Genomic DNA, 14,800 nt, shown 5'->3' with positions numbered 1-14,800 from the left:
AGTCAAATAAGGGAATTTCACAGATATTTTAATATTTGAGCTCAGTCATAAAGAACAAGACCTGGTCTGTTCCATAAGCATGAGAGGGAGATGTGCATTCATTCAATGGGCAACATTCGGTAAGAATTTTGCATATGGGACAGATACAAAGGAGAGTCAGAAGGGTGAGTTATAATGGTGTTGAAATTTAAAATGAAGAAAGTACTTTATATGCTGTAATAAGGCATGGTGAGCCATTGATGCAGCCAAGCAAAGGAAAACTGTGATGAACATTTTGCAGTAGACTCTGAGGTATGAATTGGAGAGGACTATGTCCAGTGCCAAGGAGGTGAGCATAGAGTTTCTTGTTGTAGTCCAGATGAGAGGGGATGGATTAGGTCAGTGGCTATCTAGAATACAGATCAGAAAAAGATGTTGAAGATATTTAGGAGATACATTACAGAGGATTTAATGATCAACCCATACTGTTTTAGTTATTGTTTCTCTTGCTGTGAAGAGACACCATGACCATGGCAACTCTTTTTTTTCTGTTGTTGTTCATTTTTAAAAAATTTTATTAGTTCAAATTAGGAACAAGCTTGCTTCAGATGTCAATCCCTTCTCCCTCTCCCTCCCCTCCCCCCTAGTATCCCACCTGCCCCTAGCCATCCCCCTCCACTCTCCAGGCAGGGTAAGGACCTCAAAAGGGGCTCCCCAAAGTCAACCACATCATCCTGGGCCAGGTCTAGGCCCTTCCCCATGTGTCCAGGTCAAGAAAGCATCCCTTCACAAGGGATGGGTTCTCAAAATCCCTTCTTTTTTTTTTAAGACTTTACATATTTAATACAGTGCATTACCCCTGTACAAATGGAAAAAAATTAAGTTCAACATTCCATGGCAACTCTTACAATGGAAAACATTTAATTGGAGTGGCTTACATTTTCAGAGTTTTAGTCTATCATCGTCATAGCAGGACATGGTGGTCTGCAGGAGACATGGTGCTGGCTACAACTTGATCAGAAGGTAACAGGAAGTAGCTTGAGCATATATGAGCCCTCAAAGCCTGCCCCAACAGTGACACACTTCCTCCTACATGGCCGTACCTACTTCAACAAAGCCACACCTCCTAATAGCACCACTTCCTTTGGGCACCATTTTCTTTCAAACCACCACACATACCTACTGAATAAAAAAGAAGAATCCAATTGTTTTGCTGTGGGTGGGGGCGGATTGTTTCAAGCCTTGGATATAAGAAAGTAAGAGGAGTCATTTTGTGGTGGTGGTAGTGGTGTGTGTGTGTGTGTGTGTGTGTGTGTGTGTGTGTGTGTGTGTGGGTGTGTGTGTGTTGAAACATCCTTAATTTATACTAAGTATGAGAAAACCAGGTGCTATTCAGTAGTCCATTAATAGTATGCTAGACTAAGTAGGGATCTGAAGGTATGGTATAACTACTGTTAGGGGAGCAGCCAGGGAGGGAAGAGTCTAGTGTAATGACAGACTGACAAATGACAGTAGTATCCAGTTAAGATTCAACATCTGTATCTATTTGTCATATTCTCATGTGTATGATAGTGGAATTTGTCAAGGCATGATATGGTTAGTACTAAAAAAGAGAACAAAGATAAACAGGCCTTAGATGCCTTAATAGGACTTAATTAACTCCTAGATGAATGGGCATCAGGAAGAGCTGTGTTAGGCTGGCAGAACAGAATGAGTATATAAATATGTGGATTTTTGACTATGTGATAAAATGGAATTGTACAAAGTATATATAAGTCCAAGAAAGTTGGTGTGAGAGGAAAATTTGGGGATTGGGATCATGCAGCTGGAGTTCTCTTGTGCTGCCAAGTCCCGCTGCCCTTCTCAGCCCCCAAATAAGCACACAAAAGCTTATATTAATTATTAAACTGTTGACCTATGTCTAGGTCTTCTTATTGGCTATCTCTGTCTTAATTATTAACCCATTTCTATAAATCTATGTATTTCTACATGGTCTATCTTACCAGAGAAGGGTCTGGACCTGCTACTCAGTCCTCAGCTACATGGCATCTCCTGCCTCCTTGTCTTCTAGTCCCTACATCTTCCTGCCTTTATTGGCCAAACAATGTTTTATTCCTTAACCAATAAGAGAAACATATATACAGAAGGACATCCCCCATCATCTCCTCTTTTCTGTCTAAATAAAAAGAAAGGTTTTAACTTTAACATGGTAAAATTATATATAACAACACAGTTACCAAGCAAGAACTACAGTTAACAATATTTAGTCCATCAACACTTGCAAAATTCAAGAAAATATTCTATCATCTACCCTATCTTTGTGAGTCTAAAGTTTTATATGTAACTTATCTTTTATCATAACTAAGGAAAACCATAACCATAACTATCTGTCTTCAACTCCATCAAAGACCTCAGAAGGATAATATATAAACTCTAGAATTGACAGAGATATCTTGCTGCTTGGATAGTCACCCGAAGTTCTTCTGTACTGTTGGGGCATCTATCTTCAGCCTACAGGCCTAGTGTGTCTGGCAGACTTCTCAATGAAGCAGAAAATTTGAAACTGTCCACCTGTTTTGGAATTTTTTTTCTTTTTTTGGTTTTTTGAGACAGGGTTTCTCTGTGGCTTTGGAGGCTGTCCTGGAACTAGTTCTTGTAGACCAGGCTGGCCTCGACCTCACAGAGATCCACCTGCCTCTGCCTCCTGAGTGCTGGGATTAAAGGCGTGCACCACCAATGCCCGGCCTGTATTGGAATTTTGTCAGTCATTTTTCTGTGTGTCCTGCATTATGTCTGGCAGACTCTTCCATGAAGCAGGAACCCTGAAGGACTGTCCCATCTTGTTTTGGTAAATTCAGCAGTCACTTTCCTGTGGGTCCTCTGTCTAGTTTATACAACATACAGTCAAACAGTTCAGGCAAGAGCAGTTTCTTACCCAAATGGCTAGTCTCGCTATATTGAACACAGCTCCATATCTGAGTTTCTTCAATGCCCATCCTCCTTTCTGACATAATTGGTGTGTTGCCAGGAGCAGTTGTGTCTCACTGTCATGAAAAACCTTAAATCATTTTAAATGCCATATTCTGTAGGTCTTTGAAAGATTTGAAGAATATCCATTTGAAATATATCTCTGTATATCTAGAAAACCTAACTAACCTAAGTTTTGACTATTATAGGTGACTACAATCTGTGTTTAATTAATACATGACATTTTTTAAAGAGCTTTATAAACACAATACCTAAACAAGAGGGGAAATATACCTATAACAAATTGACCTTAAATTTGTATCAATAAACCAAAATCTATACCAATGCAAAGTGTTCATTTCTACATCATACTCCTCCCCACCCTTTTTTAGAAAGAGATTGGCTGTGATCATTAACCATGCATAACCAACCCCATTTAAATGAAAACAAACATAAACAGTATTTGGGAATTTGGGTGTCAATCTCTCCAAACTGCTTCCTGCTGTTTGGGAGCACTGTCAATACCATGGGGATCCTTAGAAAACCCAGAAACCTGGCCAGACTTGTCTGTAGTAGTTTGAGGCTATATCGTCTCAGCTATTTTGGATGTTGGATCATTTGGGCCATTGCTTCTGGGGGTCTTGCTTCATCAAACCATATTAGTCTGGAAGGAATCCACAGCTTTTCATTTTCTGTGGAAACAAAAACAGAACCTTTTTTCCAAAGTAATCTGTCCTTAGACTTAAATTTTGAAGTCAAAGCATTTTCAAAATATGTAAGTTGGATTAATCCACAGCATTTATAATCAAATGTCTGTTAGCAGTTGTTGCTTTTTCCTTAGCAATTAAATAATTCAAAGACAACACAATAACATACAGTATTCAGACTCTATGTACTTTTCATTTTATGTGGCTTTTTTTATTACTCTATTTCTTTTACTTTTATATTTGTTTTTCATTTTTTGAGACAGGGTTTCTCTGTGTAACTTTGGCTGCCCTTGAAATACACCAGGCTGGCCTTGAAATCTGCTTGCCTTTGTCTCCCTAGTGCTGGAATTAAAGGCATATGCTAGCACACCCAGCTACTCTATTTATTTGCTAACCACTTTATTCTTTTTCTTTTCTTTCCCAAGCCTACGTATATTTTAAACACACTATAAACCCTTTAGAGGTTTTTCTTCATCTGAATCTGTCTTTACCGCCTATCTCTATCTTTTTCTGGCCAAGGAGTCTTTTATCTCCTAAACAGCATGGCTAAAATTAAAGTTTAGCTACTGACTTTCCAACATGGTGGGGTATGTTTACCTCCAGCACTGGGAGCAGTGCTTACTACCTCAACTCTTAAACCTTTTTTATCTGTATGAGTAAAAGCTAAATTTGCTGTGCAGCATGCTTGGAGATGGTCACTGCTGACACCAGCTGCTCATATGAACCATTCAATTGTTTGTTATCAGGGCCTCTTAAAAGAGCCATGCAGTTTTTTTGTTTTTTTGTTTGTTTGTTTGTTTTGTTTTGGGTTTTTTTTTTGCCACTAATGCTGAGTCAGGAAGACTCTCTTAAAGCAGCCATGAGCCTCTGTTTGTCTCTAGCAAACTTAGCCCACCAGAAAAAATGCTGCTACCAAGAAGCTGTGCTTGCCTCCGTTCTTTTGTTTGTAGAATCCCTTTTAAAATTTTTTGTCAGGTTTTATGTGAAAATTTGTGCATTGGGTACCATTTTGTTGCTAGATTTTTCTTTCCAGCCTGGTCTCATGGCTGCTTTGCCCCAAATAAGCACACAAAGACTTTTATTAATTATTAAATTGTTGACCGATGGCTAGGGCTTCTTATTGGCTAGCTCTATCTTAATTATTAACCTATTTTATAAAGCTATGTATTTCCATGTGGTCTACGTTACCAGAGAAAGGTTCAGACATGCTACTCCTTCCTTGGCTACATGGCATCTCCTTCCTCCTCTCTCTGCCTACCTTTCCCAGAATTCTCCTTGTCTCCTAGTCCTGCCTATCTTCCTGCCTCTATTGGCCAAACAGTATTTTATTCATCAACCAAAAGGAGAAACATATATACAGAAGGACATACCCCATCAGGATCAAATCTTTAAGAGCTTGATGCCTTTGTCAGCTTATTATATATTTAAAGAATTTATGTGTGATTGCATGTGTGTGCATGTGCACATACTTTGGCCAAAAGTTAATGTCAGGAGTCTTGATTGCCCTCCACCTTGTTTGTTGAGGCAGTGTTTCAGATGAACCCAGAACTTGCTAATACAGCTAGTCTAACAAGCCAGGTTGCTCAAAGATCTCCCATGCCTGCCTTCCAAAAGCTAGAGTTAAAGGTGGGCTGCCTTGCCCATCTGGCATCTATTTGGGTTTGGGGGCATTTGAATCCCAGTCCTTAGGCTTGTGCAACAGCATTTTAGCCACCGAGCCATTTCCTCATCCATAAATTGATTTATATTTTATTCTTGAAAATAAAATTTTGGAGAAATTGAGGACAGGGAAAAGAAGGGTAGTCAGAATATAGTATATGAAGTGGAGAAGGAAGAAACATTTCCAGCTTGAGTCTTTAGGGTCAAAGTATTTTTTGCCTGATTTTCTTATCCAGAAAGAAAAAGTATCCTCAGGAGGGTAGGGTGTAGATGTGAAAGAGCTCTGTTCCTGCTCCAGGAAGTATCTGTCTTTCAATCCTCACCCACCTTCCTGGTGCCACGCTGTTTTGGAAGATTCCTATTACTGAGTTCATCCTTCTGTCTGGACAAGTGCTCCAATTGGCCATCAGAAATAGAATTGAGAATTTATAACTTGGTTTCTTCTATTTGTGATATCATAGTGATGAACTTTTCAAATGGGGAGAAAAGGAAGTGGAAGGGCCTAGTTGGATGATTTCACAGAGAAGGAAGCCTGTGGGCCTGGCCACACATGGGCCTGGCCACATGTGGTCCTGTGAAGCAGTGTCATCTCTGGGGAAAAGAAAAGGAGACTGTCTCCTGCTGTGACTTTCTTGACCAGTCTAAAAGTGTCCATTTCCCTTGGAGTATTGCTATGAGATTAATACACAATAATCAAATCTGAGATTGGAGTCATGGTGCTTGTATCTAGATCACTGTGATTCTGTTAGAGCAGTTGACACTTCAAGGTCTTTACATGTTCAATATCTTGATCCTGGCTGTAACTCTGGGTCCTACTTTGGCCCAGCTTAATTTAGTCTGGAAAACTATGCCCAGACTTACTGAGCAAGTGCATGGCCAAGTCTACACTGTGAAATGGAAAGTGGTTAGCCACCAAGCTTAGGGTTTGAGGACTTATATACAGATGAATTTAGCTTCTATGGCTTTGAAGAAAGAAGGTACTGTGTGCTTAGCACCATGTATCCCTGCAGGAGGAGTCTGATTCTGTGATCTTGACAGCCCTGACTCTGACCACAGACCACTTTGGAAAGAGGAAAAGGACAAGTGCAATCCCCAGGCTGATCTTGTCTTTTGCATTAAGTACCTCCTGAGTATTCAGACTAAAAGCCAGGCCAGACAACACAAGAAGTAAGGATTCTGGGAGCCAGTCAGATGTCCTTTATGGCTCCCAGAATCCTTACTGGGATTTAGTGTTCAGAGTCCTTCTCCTCCATGTCCCTTAGGATTAGCTGCCATCCTTTTGGGTTGCTGTGATAGAACTGAATCTACTAACCTTTCTGCCCTTTTTGTTTTTTCCTGCTCTTTCTCTCCTACAGAAGGAAAGCAAGAAGCTCTTCAGGTTGTGCCTCTGGTCATTTGGGCCTATTGTTGTTTATTTTCTATTGCTCTCTGAGTACTGTGTGTATGTATATGTGTGCATGACCTGTGCCTCTGAGCTATGGTTCACGTTAGATAATCTGTTTTTCCAGAAAGAAGTTTGTATGCATGCTTATGCTGTGTGTGCTCATGCCACCTTCCCTGGAACATAGGGAGAGAATGTGTGTGTGCCGGCATGGATGCACATTCAATATAGCATGTGTGTGCTTCCACTTGTATTCATTCTGACACTGCAACACACTTGATTGTCCTCCTCTTCTCCTGGTTTGCACAGTGTGTGTCCATTTCCTACTTGTTGCCAACTCTGGCATATGTTGTAAACAACCCCTGGCTGAGCCCAGCATGTTCACATACTTAATATTTGAGATCAGGAGCTACCACAGATATATTTTAGGGTCTGAAACCCTAAGTATGAAAATGCTTCATGCTTTGGAGCTGGCTCCCTGACCTCTCTCTGGACATAAGCCTCTGTACACCTGTTGTATGGCTATCTCAAGCCTTGTGAAGCACTAATGCCCTGTGCCTGTTAGCTTTGGCTCTTGAATTTAGTGAGGATTTATGTTGCTTGTGACTTGGGCCCTAGCAAACACTGAATCCTGTTCAGATGAGTTTGTACATAGGTTCTGAACCTATAAGCACAGGATTCATGTTCACCTTGTCTTTTCTTTAGTTACAACTTCTTCTGTCTATGAGTATGAGTATACCTTCTATAAGTCTTTGGCTAGACTTCTTCCTGCTCCCTCCCTCCCTCCCTCCTTCAGTGTGCTGTGAATGCATGCTCTGTGCTTCTGCAAACTGTTGTCCTCTCTGAGCACAGGAAGTGTTCATGATCTGGGCCTAGCTCCCAAAGATTTTTTTTTTTTGGTCTATTTTCTGAAGCCAAGTAGTTTCTGGCAAATGTCTAATTCCAAGAATTAAAAAAAGAGGTAAGAATCCACTTAGTACAGTAGCTGCTTCCAGAGGGAAGATGTGTCCTGGTTGGTAGGATTCAGGAATGCAATTTGCCTGTACCCCAGCATCCTTGGGAGACTTGTTTCCCTCTGACCTCACTCACTTGTTGTTTCTTCTGTTGGCATATTCCTAGCCCTCCCCTTACCACTGTCATCCACTCCAGGACTAGGACAGGAGGCAGATGAGGTGGAAATAGGGATGGAGTACACAGATGGGTTAAAGTTTAGACAAGCTGATAGGTGTTTACTAAGAAGGACAGACCTTCAATCCAAAGTGTTTACCTGAGCTGTTGCCCTCCTTTCCATCACCTGTTGACCCTGTTTTAGCTCCCCATACTGTTCTGTCAGCCTCATTCTGTCTGTCACCCCATGCAGAACTAACCACCTTATTCTTGTCCCCCTTCTGGAACTCATTTGCACCAGAATAGTTAAGGAGCAATGTAGTTGGGGTAGAAGGAACAAAGCAAGTCAGGAGGCCCCAGACATGCTGACACTGATTTCTTGTTCCTCAAAAGCCTACACGATAGCTTTCCTGGAGACCCCTGGAGAACTCTTTCTTCTCTCCACTGCTTAAAATATTTCCTTGTTGTTTGTTTGGTTTTGTTATCTTGTTTTATGTTAAAAAGTGGGGTTTGTTTTATTTTTATTTGTAACTGTTCTTTCCTTGATTGTTTGGTACCTCAGTTTTCAACTTCTCATCCTAAGTTTTACTTAGTGTAAAATTCACCAGAATCATAACCCAATTATTTAATATGCTCTATGACCTCTTAGTAGATAGTTCATAAAATGTAGGGACTAAACTCATTCTTATTTTACATACTTAGTGAGCTTGAGGTTTGAGGACCCCAAGCTATACCCAGTTGTCCTTTTACTTCAGTAAGGCCTGGGATCCCAAGAAAGCCTTTTCTCCTGCTGTCTCCCAGTTGCTTATATAAAGAAGGTAAGAGTTCCAGAAGCTAGCTGTCCCCAGTGGATCTTAGCCATGGGACCTTTCTGTTTACTGTGGAAAAGGAAGTCAGGTACTGCTCACCACAGCAGCCTATTATTTGCTACCCGAGGTAATAGGGCATTGGCTTAGACTTCAGCCTGGCTCTGTAACAAAATGGTTCAAGTGACCTACTTTGCTCACTGATCAACCTATCTATAGTCACTCTCCCATTTTTCCCATTAGTTAACGTTTTTCTTTCTCTTTTTAAAGATTTCAGATGATGGCGACCCCTCTTTGCCTCAGTGGCTCCCAGAAGGGTAAGTGGTTCTCTGCAAGCTTCCTGTGGATCCCATCTCTGTCTACTTCTAGCTTTTCTCTGCGGATATGTGAGACAGCCCCATATGCTGGATTGTGGCAAAGGAAGAGGCCCCACCATGGGTTGGCTGGCTCTCTGGGGTAGAGGAAAGAGCTGCTGACTGACTCCTTAGAGGCTGAAGCAGGAGCTTTATATAGTGGTGCCTAGGCCAGGAGAGGTCTCATTAGTGTTCACATCCTTGCCTATCTCCCTTTCTCCCTTTCTTCCTTTCTTCCTTTCTTTCTTTCTTTCTTTCTTTCTTTCTTCCTTCCTTCCTTCCTTCCTTCCTTCCTTCTTTTCTTCCTTCCTTTCTCCCTCCCTCTCTGCCCCTTCTGTCCTTCCTTTCTTCCTTCTTTCTTTCCTTCCTTCCTTCCTTTATTTTTATAGAGTTCATACCCATGCCTATCTAATCTCTCTCTCTCTCTCTCTCTCTCTCTCTCTCTCTCTTTCTCTCCTTCCCTCCCTCCCTCCCTCTTTCTATTTATTTTTATTTTTGATATGCACTGATTTTTCTGCCTGCACAGATGAGGGTGTAGGATCTGCTAGAATTGGAGTTATAGTTGTGACCTACCATGTGGGTGTTGGGAATTGAATCCCAGTCCTCTGGAAGAGCAGCCAGTGCTCTTAACCACTGAGTAATCAACCCCAAATGTGTAATTTCTTATCTGTCATATCATAGTGGGGATGTGCTTTCTATATAGAAAATAAAGGCATTAGAATAAATACATCCATCTGAAAATTTTCCTATTTCATTGTTGATATAGCTGATTGGATTACTCTCTGGGCTCAGTCTTGCTTTAACTGTTAGAAGTCTCTTGTTACATCCCACTCCAGTCAAGACACAGGTGGCATCCCTTCTGAGCGCTGTGTGTTCTGTCTGTGCTTTGTTTCTGACTCATGTGATTGCAGCAGAGTCATTTTAAAGCTCAACTACTTTGTTCTCAAGAGAGGAGCTCAAGTGTCCCCCAGGGTCTCTTCCTCCCTCAGCCCATTTAGTTCTCCTACTGTCCCTTTCCTATTGCCCCACAAAAGGCTTCTGGTATCAGCTTCTCAGCTGCCTCGGGAAGAATGTCAGATCACAAAGTTAGCTACTATATTTTCACACACACCCCTTTGTATTCTGTTGTCAAGGCAAGTTATTTGAAAGAGCCAGCCCTTTCCATCTCTTTTAAAAGTTAATTTGTTGGGGGAAAAAAAAAAACCTCTTGACCTAATCAAAGCATATTGTAGTTGCTAAAATTCACTGAATTCCTGTCACTAGCTTCTTCAGTGAACTTTAGTTCTTCTAATAATTTTGAAACATATACATGCCAGTAGAACATATCCAAATTGGTTTTTAAATGGAATTATTTCAAAATAATTTCCTCTTGTCTTCCTTTCTGTGCTTTCCAGGCCTCCACTAAAACAAAGCCCACTGCCTGTGCTGAGGGAGCTAGCTTACTAGAAATCTGTATATTGAGTTGACTGTTCCAGGTCCTAGTATTAAACCAATTTGCGGTTTCCTTCTTTGCCTATACCATGGACACATCTACTTACTTTTCTGGGACTTTTTATCTTTACCAATTATGGTGTACAACCCAGCTACCGGTCTCTCTAGCTCATCGTGATTACTGGAAACAAATGCATGATCAGTTGACTATGTTTGTATGCATCTGTGAGCTGAACACTCAGGCAGGAGGCCTGTGAGTTTATGGCCACCCTTAGATAGCTATATAGTGAACTCAAGGCTATCCTGGACAAAGCAGTGAGACCCTTACTCAAAACAAAGCCAAGTATGTAAGGTTTGTTGATTCTCATTATAGTTCATAATTTCAGCATTCAAAGAGCCAGAGACTTTTTTTTCCCTTTTAAACTCAACCGTATTTTGTAGAAGTGACACTAAGACTCAAAGAGGAGGAGGAATATTGGCAGAGGACACCGGGAGTTGGCAAAACTGCAGCCAAAATTCAGGTTATAGCAGTATAAGACTGATACTCTTTTAGAGACATGATCTGTTTTTGTTTGTTCTTTTTTAAACTGTAGGTTAATATAATTAGGCGATGACCAAAAAAAAAAAAATAAGTATAGCAAAAGTGCAAAAGCTTTACAGGTCTTCTGCTGTACTTCTCTAGTCTCTGTTGATGGATCTTTTGGTGGGTATTTAGGACTGATCTAGACTATCAGATTCCCTTTGCTGTTTCCCTCCTACCTCCACCCCTATGGCTTTGTAAATCTCCTATCTCATTCCCTCAGCCTCTCTGAGTTATAGGGGCTTATCTCTCCACAGAGACCCTCTGTGTCAGAAGCCTTAAGTGGACAGAACAGATGAGTCTCTTGCTGGTAGATGGAAGTCTCCTTCAACATGTCATTGTTTAGTGGTCTTGCTTACCTAGGCAGCAGGCTCTTCTGGTAGAGCTACCTGTGGGCTCTGTTGTAGCCTAGGCTGTACAAGACTTCTCTTTGGGGAGTTCTCTGGTCTATGTGGAGAGGAAGCTCTGTTGGTCACCAGTTCCCACTTGCCGTTTGAAGTACTTCAAATAAACAGAGTGCCTCGAACTGTTCCAGTGAGATAAAAGAGCTCTCAGACCTTGGCTGAAATGGCAGGAAGCACTGAGGGACTAAAAGAAGATTCCATTACTGTTCTCTTGGATTTTATTCCTCACTTACTGTCTTCCTTAAGCTTCTCAAAGGTTAAGGAGGTTAGTTCATCACCCTGAGCAGAGGGAAAGCACGGATAATAGAACACAGGACCTGGCGGTAACTCAAGGCTAGGACTAACAATTCTGATGTTTTCTTCTTTCCTTAGGCCAGCTGGAGGGCTCTATGGCATTGACAGCATGCCAGATCTACGAAGAAAGAAGCCACTGCCACTTGTTAGTGATCTGGTGAGTTCAGACCCTGGCCTTAGCCTAGGCAGCAGTCTTTGGGTGTTCATCCCCAAGGGATTGGCAAACTGTCAGGATTAGAATCAGTCATGTCAGACTTACTGTGGGGCCTAGCTCTAACTTACTCCCAAGTCAGGGCCCTGGGTTCTTCAAAGGATCAAATTCCTGCCTGGAACATTTGTAGTTTATGCCTTAAATACTCAATTCAGAGATCTTATACCAGGTATCTTAATTCCTCCAGGTAGCTCTGCAACCTTTGATAACCTGAAATGGAAACTGACCCCCAACCCCCAGCCCTTAATTTAGATTATTGACCTTGGTATGTCATACAAATAACTGGAGCTTGATCCTTCCTAGAAGTCAAATGAAAGCCTCCTAAAACATAAGTTCTGTAGACTGTATCTTAACCTAAGAAATTGAGAAGAAATGATAAAACATTTGTGGAATTGAAGTGCATTAGGCTTAGGAGTTAAAGGTACTCTTGAAATCTTCAGGATGACCAAAACCTCCTATTGTAGGCTATTCTTTCTAAAGCAGGATCAATGTGAGGAATTGTCTGTAGCCTGTAAGTGGTAGGAATAGGATGGGACCCAGGCTTTCCCAGAGCCTCTGAGATCTAAGGCCAGATACAAGGTGTGAGGGTTCAGTAAGACTTGAACCCCCCTCTTTTCCTGTCTTCTACTCCTGTTACTCTTACTTCTCACTGTTCTGTCCATTCTGGTTTTCCTATCCACTCCTTTTTCTTTCTTTTCCTATTCTCTGTTCCCTTTTTCTCCTTCCAGGTTTTCTTTCCTTCACTGGGTGAATGGAAATGTCATTTACCTTTTTCTCATCACCATTTGTTTCTTTACTTATTTCCTACCATTTCTGTATCTTCTTTTTCATTCTTTTATTTTTTAGTGTACCTTATCTTCCACCACCTTTTCATCTATCTGGTAAAATATGAATTCTGATATCATATTTTCTTTATTACCATTTCCTTTATTATCTCCTAGCTTACCTTTCTTCTCTTTCTTTTTACTCTTTTTATCACTAGACCACCCCCTTCTCCACAAGCAGGTCTGGATCACATCTTGTTTTCCCTCCTCTGTCTTTTAGCTTTGCCTGATTTTCACTTTGGGACATAAGTGCCTTTAGAGTGGGCACTCTCAGCCTGGGCCCTAGGCAGCTCTCTGGGTCAAAGACAGTTTTTAGTAGATAGAATGATTAGAACATGTCCCTGTGGTAAACTGGAGGAAAGAACCCCTTAATTGCCTCTGAAGGTTTTTATGCCCTTGTGGGACTTTAACATCATTTTGTTCCTTTCTTTGCTTTCCTCTACACAGGCTATGGTGAGTGCATCCAGAGCCCTTCCCCATCCTTTTAAAAATCCACATTCCTAAATTATTTGGGCCCCTCTCAGCCAATGTTTTTGTTGAGACTCATAAGTTCTGCCTGCTTAATGTCTGCTGCCTTAATGAAGTCATATGTCTTCCAGGGGCCACCTTTAGGGCTTGGGCTTGGCAGAAACATGGAGTTCCTCTACATAAGAACCTGGCTAGCAGGACAGTTCCAGTTCTCAAATTTTACTGTCTGTCCTGTTTGGCCTCTACTTCCCCCTTTTGTTTGTCAAATAACTGATTTGTTTGGGCTGCTGGCCTTTATTTCACCATGGATTGGGTGTGGGAGGTACCTGGGCATAGGAATCAGCATGGATGGCTCTTATATGTGACTCTGACAACTTGTGCGTGTGTCTCATTCTTATGACCTGTTTTCTTACTGTAATTCCAAGCTTTTCATTTTCCCTTTGCCTTCTCATAGACAAGGAGTTTCTATGGGATAAGATACCCTAAGAATAGTCAAAGAGGATGGTGGATATCCTGAAAGAAGTACTGTTCTAACATTGCTAGAACAGTCCCATGAGGGCCTGGGGTTTTACATCTTAACCTGGGACTCCTATTACCTATTACCCAGGGGTAGTTTCTGAGTGACAGTAAAAACAGAATGGTATCCGTTAGTCAAGTGGCTTTAGAAACTAAAGCTGTCTCTCCAGGACTCTGCCAGTCTTTTGTGGCAGTCAGAGTTGACAGGCAGCTCTTCTCTCACAGTCACTGGTTCAGTCACGGAAAGCGGGCATTACTTCTGCAATGGCTACACGTACCTCTCTCAAGGATGAAGAACTGGTAAGTAACTCATGGACTTTTATGAGTCTACTGGCCTCAGGATTGATCATCTTTGTAGCCATACTAAGTATAAATTTTAAAATTTGGGTGTATATGGTTGCCAAGATAGTATATGGTCTTAATTTTCTACACTGGGAGAAGCAAGAGTCCAGATTGGAGTATTAAAGCATATGACCACTTGATCTCGGGTTTTATAGTGAGTCTTTTACCCTAAAGTAAATAAATGTTCAGATTCAACAATGGGCCCATATTGGGTGACCAGAAGTAGATTTAGTGGGGCCTTCTCTGTGCCAGACTGGGCTCTGGGCTGGTTCGGGCTAGAGTGTTATCCACTGCCAGAGAAGAAACCAGGGGCATGACTGTCCATAAAGTCTCAGCCCTGGCATTTTCCAGCAGGATCATATAGTTGTTGGTATGTGATGGGCATGTGTCTTTCAGAAATCCCATGTGTATAAGAAAACTCTGCAGGCCTTAATCTACCCCATCTCGTGCACCACACCCCACAACTTTGAGGTCTGGTCAGCCACTACTCCTACCTACTGCTATGAGTGTGAAGGATTGCTCTGGGGCCTTGCCCGGCAAGGCATGCGCTGCAGCGAATGTGGAGTCAAGTGTCATGAGAAGTGCCAGGATCTGCTCAATGCTGATTGCCTACAACGTGAGTGGTCCCATGGAGTGAGGATTGGGGAGCAGGGGCAACAGGACCTTTCTAACACAGTCTGCTGCAAAGAGCAGTGGCGTCTGATGTGTTATTTCTCTCTTCTGCCTTATTCTGAGGGTTTCTACTTTTCAGAAAAGTAAGGTGCTGCTGAA

At 41.7% G+C, this 14,800-nt stretch overlaps 1 protein-coding gene across 7 annotated transcripts in view; it reads left to right on the top strand.

Moving 5' to 3' along the window:
- Nucleotides 1-14,800, top strand: part of Unc13b (unc-13 homolog B) — a 222,291-nt gene that overhangs the window by 179,058 nt on the left and 28,433 nt on the right. For 6 of the 7 annotated variants that reach the window (XM_035439913.1, XM_035439915.1, XM_027403259.2 and 3 more), the window contains 4 exons: nucleotides 8,877-8,923; nucleotides 11,747-11,825; nucleotides 13,913-13,987; nucleotides 14,426-14,645. In XM_035439913.1, the coding sequence (XP_035295804.1) occupies nucleotides 8,877-8,923; nucleotides 11,747-11,825; nucleotides 13,913-13,987; nucleotides 14,426-14,645 (421 nt within the window). Of the gene's footprint in view, nucleotides 1-6,667; nucleotides 6,691-8,876; nucleotides 8,924-11,746; nucleotides 11,826-13,912; nucleotides 13,988-14,425; nucleotides 14,646-14,800 lie in introns of all 7 variants that reach the window. The other variant, XM_035439914.1, reaches the window with a different exon arrangement.

Source organism: Cricetulus griseus, chromosome 2 (assembly GCF_003668045.3).
Source record: "Cricetulus griseus strain 17A/GY chromosome 2, alternate assembly CriGri-PICRH-1.0, whole genome shotgun sequence".
Classification (NCBI taxonomy): Eukaryota; Metazoa; Chordata; class Mammalia; order Rodentia; family Cricetidae; genus Cricetulus; species Cricetulus griseus.
The sequence above is the reverse complement of the archived record's forward strand: the minus strand, read 5'-3'. Positions and strand labels throughout refer to the sequence as shown.